The 19,498-nt window shown below is 38.4% G+C and overlaps 1 protein-coding gene across 1 annotated transcript in view; it reads left to right on the forward strand.

Moving 5' to 3' along the window:
• erbb4b (erb-b2 receptor tyrosine kinase 4b) overlaps positions 1-12,552 on the forward strand; it is a 361,178-nt gene extending 348,626 nt beyond the window's left edge. The window contains exons 26-28 of the mRNA XM_085385312.1: positions 1,729-1,978; positions 2,763-2,867; positions 3,100-12,552. Of these exons, the coding sequence (XP_085241438.1) occupies positions 1,729-1,978; positions 2,763-2,867; positions 3,100-3,770 (1,026 nt within the window). The 3' untranslated portion in view covers positions 3,771-12,552. The remainder of the gene's footprint in view (positions 1-1,728; positions 1,979-2,762; positions 2,868-3,099) is intronic.
• Positions 12,553-19,498: the final 6,946 nt, after the last annotated feature.

The raw sequence follows: 19,498 nt of genomic DNA on the forward strand, positions 1-19,498 counted from the left end.
AACTGACTACAGGTCAATAACATGATTATGTATAAATAGAATATCTCAGGGAGGCAGAGTTTCTTAGAAGTAAAGGTGGACACAGGTTCATCAATCTGGGGGGGAAAAGTGCATCTAAAAATTGTGGAACAATTTCATAATAATGTTCTTGAAGGAACAATGTTAAAGACGGTGAATTATTCTTCATCTACAGTATATAAGATCATTAAAAGGATAAAAAGGATCTTGAGAAATCTCTTGGATGTGGACATGTGCACATGGGACAAGAATGAAAATCGATATTGGATCATGCTCGTGATCTTTGTGCCCTTAATGCACTGCAAATTAAAAATAGGTCAGACTCATAGAAATCCATCCATGGCTCAGAAACACTTTCACGACTGTGTACACAGTTTGCTGTGCTATTCAGAAATGCAGGTAAAAGCTCTATCATGCAAAGAAGCCATATCAAAGCTTTTTTTAAGGTGGACTGAAACAAGGCAGAACGCAAATCAATATTTGAAATTCTTTTGGAAAACACGGAACCCACATCCTTTGGACAAAGGGAACAGCTTGTATGCATGCAGTTCTGTATGTAGTTCAGAGCTTTCACCAACTAAAAACATTTGGCGTGTGGTGAATCAAAAAATACAAACACAAAGAAGACCTAGGACTGTTGAACAGCTGTAGTATATATATATGAGAGAGATAAAAAGAATGGGACAGCATGCCTCCCCCAAAAGTTCAGCAACTTATATTTTCTGTTCCCAGAAATTTACAGCGAGGGGATCCTGTAAACATCGCCGTGTACTTACTTTTCTTAAAATGATACGTTTTCCCAGTTTAAATATTTGATGCAGGTTTGGTTCTGAATAAAGTATATGTTCATGAGATATGCAGATCATTGCATTCTGTTTTAATTTACATTTTACACAGCATCCCAAATTTTTCAAAATGTTTATTAATCATATGCTGACCTCATTATCTGGTAATTTAGCCATGTTTCATCCACTATTATAACAATTTTTTAGTATTAAATAAGGTAAATAGCCAGAGGTCCACTTTAAGGGAAATAAATTCCATATACTGTTGCCGTAAGATCACAGACGACTCAGCATTAACCTGAGGATAAGTTAATAAAAAAATTTAAAAAAATAAAACTTGCTGAAAATATGGGGGAGAAAAGATAAACCGAGTAAAGCACTTGCTGAGGTTCATAAAAGCCCTTTTTTGTCATTAGTGTAGACACAAATGCACACAGCATGACATTTCTGATATGGCTACTTAAAGACTTGCTGCATGGAGCCTTTTAATTAAAATCCTTTTAATTGTACTTGGCAGTCATGCTGCCATATCATTGTTTGGCACTGCTGTTTGTCTCCCCTGCCTGTCACATTTTAATATTGCAGATGGACAATAGTACAAAGTACTTCAATTGTCACTTTTACAATAGTCTTTGTCTTACTTTTTTTGTTGTACTTTTTATATTGTTTTTTTTTTTGCTTTTGTACTTGTACCACACCAGAAAATCAAACTAGTTTGTAGACAAAAGATTGGAATAGAAACAGTTTCCCCTTGAAGGTAATGAACTTAAAGTTCATTGACTTCGACATTAGATTTTAGATTTTAAACACAATTTGCCATTAATCTCTCATCGTATATCTGTCTTAGTAAACTGATTTTCTTTGAATTCAGTCTCACATTCCTACTATCCTAACTGAACCCTTTCTCTCATTTACTTCTACACAGAACCAATTTGGCTGTCAGGATCCCAGTTTCAGCATGGAGGATATGCTGGCTGCCGTGCCGAGAGTGATCTCTGGTCCCCCTGTTACTGGAAGCTGCCTCGCTCCACAGGAACTTGCCTCAGGAGGAAAAATAGTTGGTGGATTTGGCCGTGGTAGCCAGGATGACCCCCGCTGTAATGGCACTCTGAGAAAACAGGCATCCCCAAGGTCAAGCACCCTTGAGGCTGGCTCAACTCTCACCACAGTGCAAGGTAAAGTAGAATGACATTCAAAAGCAGCGGTCATGGGATTAAATTCAATTGAGGGACTCTGAAAAATACTTTGGGTTGCTCATACCAGTAAATTGAAAACAAATATCAAGCATAGAGTCATTATGTTTTGTGTTTTTGTAAACATTACCAAACTCTACATGAATAAACTGAAACTTAATGACATATCCTAAGAATTCTTTGGTACAGTTTATTTATTTTAAAATCTGGTTTGATTATAATATGTAAAGAGAGGATTCGCGAAACAAAATCAGCCCTCATTTTATTTTCAGTCACTGAGCCTGAATGTACCACAAGGTGACGCCATAGCCAGTGACACAGTGACAAAAATGTCATGTCACAGTAGACAAGATAGGTGAGATCGGAACAGAGAAAATGTCCTGAATTATTTGTTGACATTGTGACTCAAGTTATTCTTTTCTACGTTTTCCCTTTATGCTTGCTGCCAATATTTGTTTGGGTAGGTAAAGTGAGTTTAACAATGCAAGCGTGTCTATAATGTCACTTCATTGGAGAAGTAAGAAGTGAAAGAGAAGAGTGTAACATATTGGTAATGGCTGCGTTCGAGCACTAATCGGAATCCATGTACTGTACGGTCAGCCCATGAAAAATAAAGATGTCATCCCTAAATCACCCAAATTAAAGTTACTTGGCTACAGTTATAGCTCTGCCTCGTAGTTTATTAGAAAATATATATGGATCTTGACATAAGGTTTTCATAGTAGCATACTTTAAAACTCTCTCTTGCTTCCTTTCCTCTTGCAAGGCGGAGGTGAGGACAGTAATGGACAGCGTTACAGCGCCGATCCCACTGGTCTTTTATCAGAGCGAGGAGCAAAAGGCAATGCCATGAGAGACAAGAGCAATTCAGGTTACTCTGACAGTTTTGAATGTCTTCATCAAATTTCTAAATGTTTGGAAAAAATGAGCTAAATGACATAGTTTGTGTTGTGATACAGTACTTATCTAAAATAATATATTAAATGTGTACCCAGTTCTTTTAAGGGTTTGAAAGCATCTGATATGTACACTATAACTTAGAACATTCAATAACAGAACTGTAGAGACCTTAGCTAATGCTAATATCCCCTTTTTGTTTCCAGATTATCTCATCCCTGTAGAGGAAAACCCCTTTGTTACACGGCGTAGGAATGGAGATGCCCACACAGTGATTGATGGAGCTAGCTGCCACACTCTGCATTTGGCTGGAGCCACTGCTGCCCCCAAAAGTCAATCCACTCATGGTGATGATGAGTATGTCAACGAGCCACTGTACCTGAATACCCTCCTCAACACTGGGGCCAAGAATGGATTGGCTGGCACAGTCTCCATCTCTGGCTCCGGATCCTCTGTTGCACAATCAGTACTGCAGACAGTCAACCCACCAACATCAAGCCACACCATCTCCTCCACTGGATATGTGGTACCCCCTGGCCACCTCCCCCACCCATCGTATCCATCACACACCCTGCATTCGGGGCATTCAGGACACGCTCTGCACTCAGGCATCACCAGCGGCACCATTATGTTTGATAAGAAAGGCAAGAAAGCCACTTTTGACAATCCTGAATACTGGCAGCACAGTCTCCCTCCCAAGTCCTCACTGCACAACCCTGAGTACCTGCAGGACTGCAGCACACGCTTCTTCTACCGCCAGAATGGACGCATTCGCCCTGCTGTGGCTGAAAACCAGGAATACTTGTCAGAGGCTGCTATGAAAACAGGCAATGTATTGCCACCCCCTCCATACAGACAGAGGAACACTGTGGTGTAGTGACCCACCTGTAGCACATTAGCGATGAATAGAGGGGTATGGGTGGGGATGAATGGACAGTAAACAGTCCTCACGTTTCCATGCTGTTCTTCTCAAACTGGGTTCTTCTTTCACCTTTCCTTAACACTTCTCTTTGTCATGTCTGCTAATCTTGTATTCTCACTCACTGGTTTTGCATTTTCTATGACAAAACTATAACAACATTCACTAACGGCCTCTTTTGTTACTTTGTCCTTGGCCCCTAAAGCAAACACAGACATCTCTTTGTGGTGTATTCTGTCCTGGAAAAGAAAAAGTCCAGTTTTTTTAGAATCAAAATTGCACATAAATAATATTAACACAATCAAAGATGAAAAGAGGAGGAAAAAATAAACTGTGGTTAGCCCCAGCACGGTTATTTCCATGACCTTACATGTCTTTCTTTATACACCCTTAAATCATTGTTCACTGTCCCTTTGGCACATTTTCCATCCAGCTAGATGCACACATTGTACTATTCACACAACTGCTATTGCTTGGGTGCAGTCAATCAAATGTCCATGCACATAGAGTTGTGTCATGACTTACCAGCAAACCTGCAGTCATGCTGAAAACCCCAGATGTGGCCTGCATGCCTGCCGTCATGCTGCTTTGACTTTTACGTTTCACTGCACCAGTAATGAAATTCAGACATTTATCACACACATATTTCAAATCATACCTGAAACACGTTAACATGCCTGTAGGCTTGATACACCTACAATAACCACACATTATTTCATACATGCACACTGACAGATAAGTCTGCCGCCACTTGAAATATGTTCTGAAGGAGAAACAACATTAGACCTTGTACTTGAAAAAGATAATGTCGATAATGGCAGCCAGAGTTACAGCACTAAAACGGGCCAACAGGACGGTACATACCGCCACAGGTGTGATATCACCTGGTACCTGATTGAGCAGCATTTGACACATTGTTGCCACGGCAAGTTTGGATTAGAAGGTTGACTGCTCACAAGATGACCCTTTAAATTCCACTGTAATTTTCCATGCTGTTCCTCATCTTTACCAATCTAGTCCGAGTAGCGAACAAACCGCACAGTTCAATGTTACCTTCATGAGCTCATGTGACTGACTAAAACATTGGTAACTGCAGTAGAAGAGATTTTATTTCAGTGGAACCGGTGCTTAAGAATGGACAAATCTTTTAAGAGGTACAACAACATGTTTCTGGAGAAACACAAACCGAGGGGGAAAGACGGTATTTTAAAATCTTTATCAGAGTATAGCGGGGGTATTTTTTTGTTTGTCTGTCTTTGTTTGTTAATCCATCAGGGACCTGTTTATTTCCTCAACTTGTCTGATAATGTACTGTATTTGATCAATAAAGGGATGGGGTGAACAGCACAGTAATGCAGCCACGAAAGAACGTTGTGGAGATGACAGAAAAAGGAAAACTCTCCATGGCTGGAAATAAGCCAATTACATGTCATCGCCAGACAGACACAAGCAACAAAAAAGGAAAAGAACACCTATAGGAGTTTTTTTTTTTACCACTCTGTGTTAATACTGTTGTATGTAATAAAAAGAGAAAACTAAGAAAGTCACTATCTGCCCTTACTCTTAGGTGTAAGATAGCTAAAGCAAGGGTCAGCTACATTATTACCCTGTAACAAGTTTAAAAAAAAAAAGGGACATTTTCTGTCTTGGTGTTTGACATTGTAAGTTATCACTAAATCTACTGATGGCTAGCTTGCTGTACTCATACAGTACTGCCAGATGCCACATTAAATTATGATGGAGAGTGCTAGCATCTGTCGTCAAATGACTTTGAAGCCTAATTTAGGTCGGGGCTGATAATTTATTAGCACTTAACACTCTGGCACAGCCAAATTGCGTTGGTGTTATTCTCACTATAAGCAACAATTCGTGCAATTTTCTCCATCACACTCCAACTTTCATTTACAGTGAGATAACACCTGAGTTTTTTGGGTTATTTTGCTTCTTTTTTTTTTTTGCATTTAACTAACAAAGAAGCATTCTGTAAAGAATATCACTTTGGGCTGACAGTGACACCAACACCAGGGGGAAAGAAGCTATAAACACAAACATGGTAGCAATATTTAATTTGAAGGATTCTTCATCGCTTTTGATTGTTTATTTATTACATTCAAGAGATTAAAGGGATATTCTAGTGCTTAGATTTTGTACTTCTAATGTTCTGGGATTAAAGTGATTAATAAGAGGAGGTGTAAAAAGAATCACCATCAAATATCTTCAATTTTAGTTTTGAGTAAGGGTCACAAATGTCAGCTACATCACCAGTGACGCAACTCTAGCCTGCTTCATAAAACACTTCTTATATTCCTTCTTCCTAAATGTGTATTTCCTGCCAAACATTTTTGTTTAAGGCATCAGTGATGAGATCACCAGAGATATTTTTCTCAGCTTTTTTTTTCAGATGCAGAGTGGTAAGCAGTAAGTAGCTTGAGTGCCATAAATAAAACTGGTGGCCTAGCCTTTAAACTCTGAAATCACAAGGGGCTTTTAGTATCAAGTATTCTGATTTACTATCATTTGAATATACTCTTATGTATACATTATTTGTCCTAATTTATGGAGCAAAATGGCCCCCTCTATATTTTTTACAGATTAATGTCAGTTATGTAAGTCAATTTTTACCATTACCCGTAAAAAAGCAGTAGTGCTTGTGGACTACTATATGGCTGTGTGTCTAAGTGCAGCGGCAGCAGTTGAGAGTCACTGTAAGGCTTTGAAATGGCTCTCTGTGGGAAAATACAGCCAATCTTGTGGACGAGAAAACCTACTGGTGCTCTCAGCCAGCAACCATCACAAGGGGCTTTTAGCTTTTTGAATGCTAATTCATCCACTTTCCCTTGTTGTTCTGTGGGGAAATCATGTTACCCAACATCTCACCCAGTGCACCAGCTGAGAAACCCTGAACGACAGGCAATAGGTTGTAATCCTGCAGCGAGGTTAAAACGTAGGTATTAGCATTCAAGAAATGTTACCCAGTCAATGCATCAATGTTATAAAAGCTATGATGGTGGAAGACGCAAGAGCACTGAAACTGGCAGAGAGGACCAGAGTTAATTGCCATTCTTTTTTTCCTCCTCTGGTAACTATAGAATTCTTTGTAGCAAACACTGTCGTGCGGCTGAAGCAGTGAAAAATGAAAAGCAGTCATTATTGAGTGAACATAACCAGAGGAGTCCGGAGAGAAAAAGTGATCATGAAAGATGTTAATATGAATCACAGCACAATGTGAACGATACAGCAGTCTGTAATGTTCTGCGTGAAAGCTTCATAAGCGTAAAGTAGTAAAGGAGCACAATGACTCCCTCTCAGTGCTGACTGCTAATTCAGTAAATGAGCCTTTTTGGTAAAAATTTGTATTTATATTTCATACTTTTGTTGAGTGTTAAAAATGTAATTATGTTTTAAGTTGAGTAGAAATTTTGTTTTACTATAGCTTTTGGTCTTCAGGGTCTCATTGTGATTTTTTTTTTCTTTTTAATAAGTAGCTTCATCGTCTTATGCCTCTCATGTTGTCTAATACAGTCACATTAGGGAAAACAGTGGTTGCAGACTAGTGGTGCAACGGATCAAAAGTCTCACGGTTCGGATCGGATCACGTTTTTTCGTCACAGATCGGATCAATTTTCGGATCAGCAGAAAAAAAAAACAGAAGACAAAAATTTAACTCGCCATTTACTTATTTAAGTATTTTTTTGCCTATTAAAAACACTCAATTCAAGACTCATTCCACGCAATTATATAAAAACAAATTAAGGTGCAATATAGGGCAGTTCAGGGCTTTCTATCTACCACTCGGCTGTGATATAATGAGCGGTCACGGTCACGTAGCTTTCCGTTGCCCTGGAGGTCCATTTGTAGTTAGGGCAACAGAAGATGCCTGGGACAGCTCAGCCATAACTTTAAACATTTCCTGCTCATACATGCTTGGAGCGATCTTGTCACTGAAGTGAACGCGCGACAGGATATCATAGCGTGGCTCAAGCACGTTCATCATAGTTTAAACTAGTGCTGTCAGCGTAAATCTCGTTAAAATGACGTTAATGCCATAACTGCATTAACGCGACAAATCTCCGTTAACTAGTTACCGCGGATCGCCCCTTGCGTGGGGGCTGCACGCGTCAATGCCTCAACTAACGCATTGACTAGTTTAAACCCTTTGTTTTGCACAACAGAATGCGGCCTCCCGTCTGCAGCTTAACACCCCCAATAGCTTTTGTAATAGCTTTAGCCCGGTCGGATTGGGCAGCAAAGGGCTGCTTAAATACCGCAAACTCCTCTGCTCCTCCACTTGGACCGCTAGCGCTGACCATAGCTATCGCTTGACAGACTGACCACGCCCACCATACATCATGTGTGCCGAACCGTGGAGTGGGATCGGTTCGGATTACGGATCAACCGTGATCCGTTGCACCACTATTGCAGACTGCAGTTTATTGCAGTCGTGTGTAATGAATTTGTAGATGCGTGGCTGCTTCGAAGACAGGGACCAGGTCTGAGACCACTTGAGTCTTCAAAGCATCTCTGGTGCATCAAGAAAGAGATAAAACAGCAATAAGACAGAGAGAGTTTGGGAGTAAACGGGGTAACCTGGAAACTACATACAATCTGTTATAATATGGCAACTGTGAAAATCGCAAATCTGTTCGCATATACAACAGAAATTCATTTGAAGTACTTACTTTCAGAGTTCAACCAGAGCCTTACTGATCTGAAATGGAAATTCAGAAATTCCTCTACATTTTTTTTAGGAATATAACCAGATACAACCAGTTGTTTTGAGTCCCCTGTAACAATGAGACCTAATTAAGATGATATGCGCCCATCAATGCAGACTGACTCAGATTGATTACAATATGGTAACAATCTTTCTGCATTTTTAAATTACCAGTTATTTTCAAACCTTCACCAATAGAGGTGATTATGGTCGTTCTAAGGGTCAATGTCACTGTTTGGAGACACATCATCTCCCACCAGGTGACATTGCAATTCCGTCACAGTTGACAGTGGTCACCGCAACAATTTGTAATCAGTTGCCGACTACAAAAAAAATTCATGCAACTTACCAAGGAGTTGTTTTCAGACAACCTACTATTGAACTACAATTGGCTGTTTGACACCGTTTTCACAGTATCTGACTTGTTAAGATTATTTTGTTTCATCTCCGCCCATGATCAACAGCTGGCAGGTTTGACCAGGTTTAACCAGCCAAGGCTATACAGTGGGGCAAAAAAGTATTTAGTCAGCCACCGATTGTGCAAGTTCCCCCACCTAAAATGATGACAGAGGTCAGTAATTTGCACCAGAGGTACACTTCAACTGTGAGAGACAGAATGTGAAAAAAAAATCCATGAATTCACATGGTAGGATTTGTAAAGAATTTATTTGTAAATCAGGGTGGAAAATAAGTATTTGGTCAATAACAAAAATACAACTCAATACTTTGTAACATAACCTTTGTTGGCAATAACAGAGGTCAAAAGTTTACTATAGGTCTTTACCAGGTTTGCACACACAGTAGCTGGTATTTTGGCCCATTCCTCCATGCAGATCTTCTCGAGAGCAGTGATGTTTTGGGGCTGTCGCCGAGCAACACGGACTTTCAACTCCCGCCACAGATTTTCTATGGGGTTGAGGTCTGGAGACTGGCTAGGCCACTCCAGGACTTTCAAATGCTTCTTACGGAGCCACTCCTTTGTTGCCCGGGCGGTGTGTTTTGGATCATTGTCATGTTGGAAGACCCAGCCTCGTTTCATCTTCAAAGTTCTCACTGATGGAAGGAGGTTTTGGCTCAAAATCTCACGATACATGGCCCCATTCATTCTGTCCTTAACACGGATCAGTCGTCCTGTCCCCTTGGCAGAAAAACAGCCCCATAGCATGATGTTTCCACCCCCATGCTTCACAGTAGGTATGGTGTTCTTGGGATGCAACTCAGTATTCTTCTTCCTCCAAACACGACGAGTTGAGTTTATACCAAAAAGTTCTACTTTGGTTTCATCTGACCACATGACATTCTCCCAATCCTCTGCTGTATCATCCATGTGCTCTCTGGCAAACTTCAGACGGGCCTGGACATGCACTGGCTTCAGCAGCGGAACACGTCTGGCACTGCGGGATTTGATTCCCTGCCGTTGTAGTGTGTTACTGATGGTGACCTTTGTTACTTTGGTCCCAGCTCTCTGCAGGTCATTCACCAGCTCCCCCCGTGTGGTTCTGGGATCTTTGCTCACCGTTCTCATGATCATTTTGACCCCACGGGATGAGATCTTGCGTGGAGCCCCAGATCGTGGGAGATTATCAGTGGTCTTGTATGTCTTCCATTTTCTGATGATTGCTCCCACAGTTGATTTTTTCACACCAAGCTGCTTGCCTATTGTAGATTCACTCTTCCCAGTCTGGTGCAGGTCTACAATACTTTTCCGGGTGTCCTTCGAAAGCGCTTTGGTCTTGGCCATGGCGGAGTTTGGAGTCTGACTGTTTGAGGCTGTGGACAGGTGTCTTTTATACAGATGATGAGTTCAAACAGGTGCCATTCATACAGGTAACGAGTGGGGGACAGAAAAGCGTCTTACAGAAGACGTTACAGGTCTGTGAGAGCCAGAGATTTTCCATGTTTGAGGTGACCAAATACTTATTTTCCACCCTAATTTACGAATAAATTCTTTACAAATCCTACCATGTGAATTCATGGATTTTTTTTTCACATTCTGTCTCTCACAGTTGAAGTGTACCTCTGGTGCAAATTACTGACCTCTGTCATCATTTTAAGTGGGGCAACGTGCACAATCGGTGGCTGACTAAATACTTTTTTTGCCCCACTATATATCCAAAAAAGGCTTTGCTACTAACCCCATGTGATTAAAATGTGTGTATTGTCAATATGAAAAAAAGATAAAGTTTACCATCTACCTTAGATTATTTACACACCGTTATGTTTTTTTGCTGGTGTTAATATTTAGGGTAAGATTATGTAATTAATGTCAAAACATAATGCGTTAGAAACTGAGTGGTGCACATGTAACTGAGAGTGGGTTACTGAAGGCCCCAAATAATAGACCAGCTAGTTATATTAAGATCCATCAAGCCTAGTAATGGGGACTATGGAAGGACAGCATATCTCTAGTATTTGCTTTATTTCTTTTTCATATCATTAGAATATTTTTTACAGTATAAGGAAATTCAGTACACCAATGGTCTGAGTGGTGTGGTTGCATTACATTTTAGATATCAGTTTTTGTTCAGTACATAACAAAAAAATACTTTTTTTAAAGGCAAACACAATGCAGCTGACAAACATAATCTATCATTATAACAGATGTTGCTATTTTACACTGATTCATATTTGTAAATTCTACAATGCCATGACAAATTTGGGTAGGGGGTTAAGTAAGCACAGTTTACAATGTACTGAACTGATGGTAAAACTGCACAAGGGAACTAATAGTTTTCTTTTGAAAATACATTCAGAGATTAGATTGCTAAACAGTTTTACCACGGGAAAAAGTAATAAAAAAAATTTATAATATTTTTATAGGCAGGAATAGGGTGGCCAGGTGCAGCTGTAAATAGAACAATGATGCTTTCTTTATCAGGATTTTTGTTTTTTTTATTTCTCCTTGCATCATTGCATTAGTAGTGATCTACTGTATTTTATCATTTCTTTGGGGAATATCTTTTCTGTATGTATATACATATATATACAGTACATATATATATATATATATTCTGTAAATGTAATTTGAGCGTGAACTCTGACTTTAAAAAACGCTTGCAGGGTCTTCTTGTCACCCCCTCCCCCAAGCCATCATTCTCCTGTAATGTGTGACTGTGTTTTCCACACAACTTTTGTGGATTTTGTGTTTCAACCTTGGCTCTTGCTCACTTTGTAGGAGTGATTTTTTCTCTCTCCTCTTTTTAAATAATGGGTGTATTATTACCAACACTACATTTACACACATCTCTCAGTATTATTCACCTCTTGAGTCTTATTTTTTTCAAGTTTTTGTACACTTTTAAAATGCTGTCGCAATACTAATGAATATTCAGTATCACATCACCCTTTTTCAACCTTTTCTTAACTAATGCTATTAATCCACCAGTGTCTCTTTAGGAATTTTGAGAACCTATACAATACTTTAATTTCCATTTGCAGTAAGTTCAGTGATTCTTTTACATCCATTTATTTGGGAAAATAGTGGTTGAATGGTGTAGCAAAATCATGTGTACCCCCAAGAGTGTTCTCACAGTTTGGATGCTGAGATGCTGGCATTGCACTGCTTGTGCCGGTTAAGTAGGTACCTTCTGTTTTTAAATGACGCTAATATTTTCAATTCACTGGATTTTTAAAGGACTTTTGTGAAGTTAGGCACACAGAATACTGCAGAATAGTGCACAAAGTGTCCATTGGCATTGGAGCCTTGACGCACTGGCCATGACAGTACTGAAACAAGCCTCATTCCCAACTCATATGTGAAAGCTCCTTCTAAATTTTCCATAGGTAACTTTAAAGAATTATTTTGAAAGGTTGAGGATTCGTGTTGTAAAGGGGCTTGTCAAAATCTGAACATTTTGTGAATTTAACAAAGTAGCTTTGGTGTTAAAACCTAATCAAACAGTAAAAGAAAAACAAAAAAAGTGTTGAGTATGAAGCGTAACTGGCAAAGCTTCCAAAGATTCACTGCATCACCATCTTTCCTGCCGCTTTTTTTTCCCCCAAACTGGACTGTTAACTCCATTTCCAGTATTGACATGATCAGTACATTGAGGCACTAATACCAAAGATTAAGTCGTGCATTTTTCTGTAATGTCAGGGGTTTCTGACAAAGCAGCAGCATTTGAGATTCAGTGGGGTGTACTTAATTGTCACAATTACGTTTGCCTACAAATAACGTCTTACAAGACATCAAAAATAAATATTTACTACAGGTATTTTTGTATTATTTTTACCATGGTGGATTGGTTTGACACCTAATATCTAATGTGAATAATGCCACCAAAATCATCATTGTGGCATTGTAGCAAATGTGTCAGTAGCAATCAAGCAGTGCAGTTCATTCTGACATAATGTTTATGAACTGAAGCTCAATGGTCCATTAAACTTAGGATCTAAATCTTGATCCTAAATCTTGATACCTATGGAAACTGAATGGATGCACAATTTTAAAATTAGGTGTATAACTTCCTGTTGCATTATTTTACCTATTGAAAAAACACAACTTGCATTATTTATGCAGGAAATGAACCAGACAGCTCTTTTTGTTTTGTGCTGTTTTCTGATGACACTGTATAGTTTACTAATGATAACTACTGAGAGCATGTTCCTAAATTACTTAAATGTTTGTCATAGTTTTTGTATATTTACACTACATTTACAGACAAATATGGGCCAATGACACACTTATGTTGAGATAGCATATTGGCATTTGCATTTGATGATTTTGGTGGCAATCCTACCATTTTGCAACGTTCAGCACTTACATGTATATCTGGGAATGTGGTCAGTTTGGAAAGTTCCTCAAATGCCCTTGAATCTGTTCATTAAATTACACTGAAGTTAGGAAGAAAGTAGGTTCCATCATTAAATGAGCATAAATTATAAGTTGTTTGTATCGATTCACTAGAATGATTGAGAACTTAGTTTTATAGGCCTGCTTTGTCACATTTTACCGGTTTTAAATATTTCTTTTTACTGGTTAATTGACACCCTTCCCAAGCTAATACATTTAAATACATATTCCCTCTGTTTTGTTACATGGATCTGTCAAAAATATATTTTTAATTCAATATGAATAAAGATCAGTCAATATTTAAAGATGAATTGTGGTCATTTTGTAGACTTTAACAGTGCTTTCCATAAAGTCCCAGCTGGCACACACTGGAAAAACTTAAATGGAAATTAAATCCATCAAAATCTTTGGCTTATATTTAACAAAACACTGTTAAATATAAGCCAAGTGGTTTGAATATGTTTCGAAGACATCTCCAAATCGGTTCAAATTCAGTGGTTTTCCTTTCACTTGAGATCTTTATGTCACTGATCACTCTTATTAAGTGTTATTATGTTTTGGGGGTTTTTTTTAGCAGAAAATAATAATTCAGTGTGTTAATTATCCAGAGTTTCTATTGGTTTTCTGTGGTTACCTATTTTTATCTCATTGTAGCAGGGATTGAGTGATTCTTCAAATTCAACCCTAATAGTTTTGAGTGCCCTTGCACGTCCTTATTTCAAATGTCAGACCATTCTCAAGTAGTTCAGCCAGACATATGGGAGTGTTGTGTAGCCTCTAGACACAGCACGACATCTTCATTTTGTCCAGATGAGGCTGCAGACATCTCTCACCATTCAGCATATTATGCCTTTAAGCTAGAAAGACCAGACAGAGCACCGCTACCATCACCGCAACCTCTATTTTTCAGACGTTTTTTTCACATTAAAAGCCACTCGTACACACACAAACTTGTACTCTTGCCAGAAAAATCACACAGGAGCGCCAATAGTAAAGTGTTATTACTTTTGACACTTGCTCATGCATGATAGATGCATCTCTTTCCCAGCTGATGACATTTTATGACATTATCATAGGAAATCCAATAACAAGATCAGCATCTCAGAGCCCTTGTCGCATGCAAAGTCAAATCACTTGCGTTAAGACGGTAATAGAGTGTGATCGAAACAATCTGTCACTGCCTATCCACTCACTCTCACACACCAGCAGCCCTGACAAACTATATAGATTTTTACGTGACGCGAGCGATGATCGGCACAGCTGAATGTAAACGATCTTAAGGTAAATCGATTGACTGGCACTTCTCAACAAATAAAAGTGAAGGCTCTATTTGATGATGCATCATTCTTTACCACCGTGTTTTATTGTCTGCACGTTTGCTTGTGAAGCTGTTTTAATTGCTTGTGCTGCTGTCTTTGACATGTGTACCACAGCTGCAGTTTTCCACAGCATGCCACGGGGTGTCGCATACACAGGTCTATACTGCTAACATTTTGGCTGGCTTTATGAAGGAACCAGTTGTCACAGCACATTAAATAGAATTCAACACAGGTGAAACATACAGATGTTTCACTGGAGTAAATAATCATTTTTGTTGTTGGATATATATTTATTTATTTTAACTAATGCAACTGTGCAATCATTTTTCATATTAGAATGACAGCAGCAAAGCTCAAAAACTTGTTCTGTGTTGTTTCCACTGTTTCGGCATTGTTATCTCTTTTTCTCAGAGAGCCACTGGTGAGGGCTACTGCCTCTAAATCCCAGCATGTTGGCAGCCTCTGATTGAATGGACTGTATCAAGCCCACTAAGTAGTGTTGCGATCCCCTTTTCATTATGGAACAGCATATTGGATTTTCTTCACAGGGCGTCTGTCTCTGCAGGCTTTGGTGTCTCCAAGAATTCTCTCAAACACACACACACACACACACACACACACACACACACACACACACACACACACACACACACACACACACACACACACACACACACACACACACACACACACACACACACACACAAATATCTTTTTAAAAAGGCAGCATGTAGGACCACCCAGTAGTAAATTCTAAGAAATCTTATTGAATCAGGTATTAAACACTTCACATGACCTCTAAAGTAACTAGTACGCCCACAGACCAGACAAGAAAAATGGGTTCATATTCATATCACATCTGTACCTCACCTCAGAAAACATGATTTTTAGCTACATGGGTGGCCTGCAACTACTTTTGAATTTTATGAATTTCTACAATAGCAGAACTGTAATACTTTCTGTATTTTTAAAAACTGCAAAGGTTATATTACCATAACATTGATAAAGGGTATAAAACTATTGTGCTGTCACACTTTGGAGAAAGACAGCTGACAAATTTTAATAGAGCCCACTGTTTATCTCCTAGCCACTGTTTTTGCATTAGAACATTTTATATTTTCAATTAGTGAATACAGGTAAAACACCAGCGAATAGTTATTACATTGGATTTGTTTTCCATGACTCCCTAAGAATTTGAACAAATTTTGAATGAACATCATGAGTTCTAATTGGACTTGTTTCTTGAAATATGTCCCCAATGAAATGGCAACAGCAGTGCTACATAAAGTGGCAAAAATATACAACTTGCAAATTGTTGCATTATGTCAGGACAATGAGTGGTTAAATAGTTTCATAACTCTGAGCACCCAAAATCATTTTAATGACTTATTGACAATATTAAATTTGACCAGTAGATATGCAAGGTTTGCACTCCCTTTTTGTTCCATTCAAATAATGCCACTTCAAGCTTGGGAGAACCTAAAACAGCGCAACAGTTCAGCAAGTAGTGGTTAGAAAATGAAAACATTAAGATTAATAAGGCAATCTCTCTGGTCATTTGCATACTGCTTGTGAAATACAGCTCATCTGATTAGTGTTGTATATTAGCTGCTCAGCATTTAGTGTTTATCACTTGCTTTGTTAGACAAAGCAATATTCGCTCAAAGAGGTTCCCGTTGAAACTGCATTGGCACTTTAAATGAGAAAGTGGTCATTACAGCTCATTTATTTTCTCTGTCACTTCCAATAATGGCAGATACATTGTGAGAACTGAATACATCTTTGGAGGAAAGGGTGTGCATCTGTGTAGGGTGGCATTGCCAGTTTTTGACTTATATCCAGGGCAATTCAAAGGCTACCTTCATGTCACTGTTTTAGAAATAACATATATTTAGAACTTAAATGTTAGTTGCTGAAACGCCTTCCTGGTGTTGCTTTCATATGTTTCTTCTTGTCTTTGCTAAAGAGGTTTAGTAGATGTACTGGGGCCAACAGCTATACCTGCCTTTCCCACTCATATGTCACTCAACAGTATCCATCTCTCCCACTGATAGTTGCTTCAGGTGTCATGTCAAAGTTTAGATCAGTTGAACTCAGGTCTCCAGCACATTACATCACCTGTCATTGCTAATTACTACAGGTCACTAAATTCATTGACATTCTGTGAACTCTAGCTAACACTGGCTCAGTTGATTCAGAGGTCCTGGTGACAATCGATGAATGTGCTCTGGTTACATGCAAAAGACTTGGAGGACACTACTTCCATGAGATCCAATTCTACAAGTTTGATCAGTTGCTTTGTCTCATTTTTGTTAAAGTTTTTAAAACAGTTTGTGAAATCCTGTATTATAGTATTTGTGCACAAAAGGAAGAACATTCTGTATTATTTGCTGGCATTTTGCAAATGCCTTGGCTCATCTCATATGACAAAATTAATAAGATTTCTATCAGATGAAAGTTTTTATTCTGCAAACTATAATGCAATCATGTCATAATCAGTGTCTTTTTTCAGATTTTATTCAATTTGTTGAACTATGTTGTGTGAATTCATTGTCATTCTGACAAAATGTCTAAACATATTCACTACCTGGGTTCATACAAGAATCAGAATCAGAATCAGAATACTTTATTGATCCCTGGGGGAAATTATTAAGAACACAATACATTCAGTTTTAAATGTATAACCTTCTCCTGAAAACAGCATCTTAAGTGTTTTCACCGATAGATATAACTAAAATTATAGTCTGATACTTCTAATCTGGCAATCTGGGTTTACAAAATGAAATTGTATTATTTCGGTAAAAAATGACAATCTTTTACATAAAAACATTGTTTGACACACAATTTAAGCAATTGTGATGAACAATTTGAAGCCTTTTGCAGGGTATTCACAGTGTTTTACTGCATGTTTATTTTTGTTTTGGGAAGTATATCCTTAGTGCTGACAAGTTCAGATGTGCCTCGTGAAATGTGCCAAAGCAATTAAGTAAAACTCTAAATCAGTTGGGCATTTACATGCAGTAACACATTTAATTAGAACAGTGTGTCATGTGCGAAAGAGACAAATATGTCATCCAGACATCTTCCTCAGCGGCCGTCTTATCTATTTGGCACATATTTGATCAATTCCCTGCAGATGGATACGTTTTGTCTGTTCAGTGCTGTTACTATGTTGCTATAAATTCTTGAGGTTCGAATTATGAACAAACTCACCACAGAAGACCATCGATTTGGAACCATAAGTCCTGACATTTAACATAGTGGAAAAAAATATTTAATATATCATTCATAGTATATAAATAAACAAAGGTTCAATGTGGAGGAAAAAGGTGCTCAGGTGGATGAAATTCCGGTATTTTAATGTTCATACAACAGCATTTTTCCTGATATGACCAGCAGAAATGATGGCAATGAAAAAAAGAGTCACTCTTTGCTTCTGATTTTTGTAGTGCCGTGAAGTTCAGCATATACCTTCACTATAGCCATGAAAAGAAGTTTCAACAAGCTTATACCACATTTGTCCCATATTCAGGTGTGTAATTATAGCTGTATAAATATTGCAACTTATATGCCTTGCAACTCTGGGACTATTTGCTTTATTTTTACAGAGACAGTGGAGACTAAAATTAAAATCCATTTCTGTATGCATGACCTGGTCATCTTTGTTTGTATGGGTAGGCTTTGCTAGTTTTAAAGCCTTGTATTTAGAGCTATTACATTTTTGTCAAAAACACAGTCAAGCATAAAGTATTTTCAAAAATAGAGAAAAATGACTATATCATGATACCAGTTCTTACTAATTAAGTTGTGTGTAAGCGCATCCTCTTAGTCACATTAAAGATTAATCAAGGACACAGCAGCCAAACTAGCATGTCTGCAGACTTAATTGCAATGAAGTAAGATTTTAAAATTACTTTGACTCATAGAATATACTAATAACATGTGAGCAGAGTGATAAATGAGACCAGTTGTGGCAAAGCTGCATTTTAATTAAGCTGCGATCTTAAGTGAGGAGGCGTCATTGTTAACATCAACTCCATTGCAATTATGTTGCTCTATTCATGTGTAACATAATGGCTTGCTGACAGTTCTTTGTTGGCTTCCAGTAGAGTAATTGTGTCCTTTCACACATCAAGCTCGCACATCTCAACACTATATTTTGATTTAAGTAGCATCCATTCCGTATTAAAATAACGTGTCTCATCTTTTATTTCATTACTACAAATTCCATCAGTTTATTAGACTCTTGTGTCAGCAATCGTAACTAGTTGGTATGTTAAGACTTGTTATCAACAATCGAGTTTTTTGTGAGTTTTCTGGATAACTAGACTCAAAACTAAAGGGAAAAAACATTCTTTTTAGAATATTTATAAATCCCTTAATGATGTAAATTGTGTTATAGGCCAACTATGTCCACTCTGAACAACCATCTTGAACAGCCAACTACAATGTAGGGGTTAACATTCCTTCTTAGGCGCATCAAGCTCCATTCACACCTTGCATCAGGTGACTTCAAATTCATATGATGGGTTCGGTCAAGATCTCAGTGGTTTCATTCTTAATCCCAGATTATGATAATGACAATGACTTGTGCTATTTTTCCGCACCTTGGGTCATGTGCAGTGTTGGGACTAACGCGTTATTAAGTAACGCGTTACAGTAACTACGTTATTATTGTGGTAACGAGCACGGTAACTAGTTATTATGCCAAAACCGGGAACGCGTTACTCGTTACTGGGATTTTAGATAGGCTCGTTATTCGTTACTTCGTGTGGTGGCTGTCGCGGAGCTTCCACAGATTCAATAACATTAGCAAGTGGTGGAGGCCCACAGGTGGATGAAGGAAAACGGAGGCAAGAGG

The sequence above is a fragment of the Rhamphochromis longiceps genome, linkage group LG16 (genome assembly GCF_057381845.1).
Source record: "Rhamphochromis longiceps isolate RC_006_pf linkage group LG16, R_longiceps_female_GT1.1, whole genome shotgun sequence".
In the NCBI taxonomy this organism is placed as follows: domain Eukaryota; kingdom Metazoa; phylum Chordata; class Actinopteri; order Cichliformes; family Cichlidae; genus Rhamphochromis; species Rhamphochromis longiceps.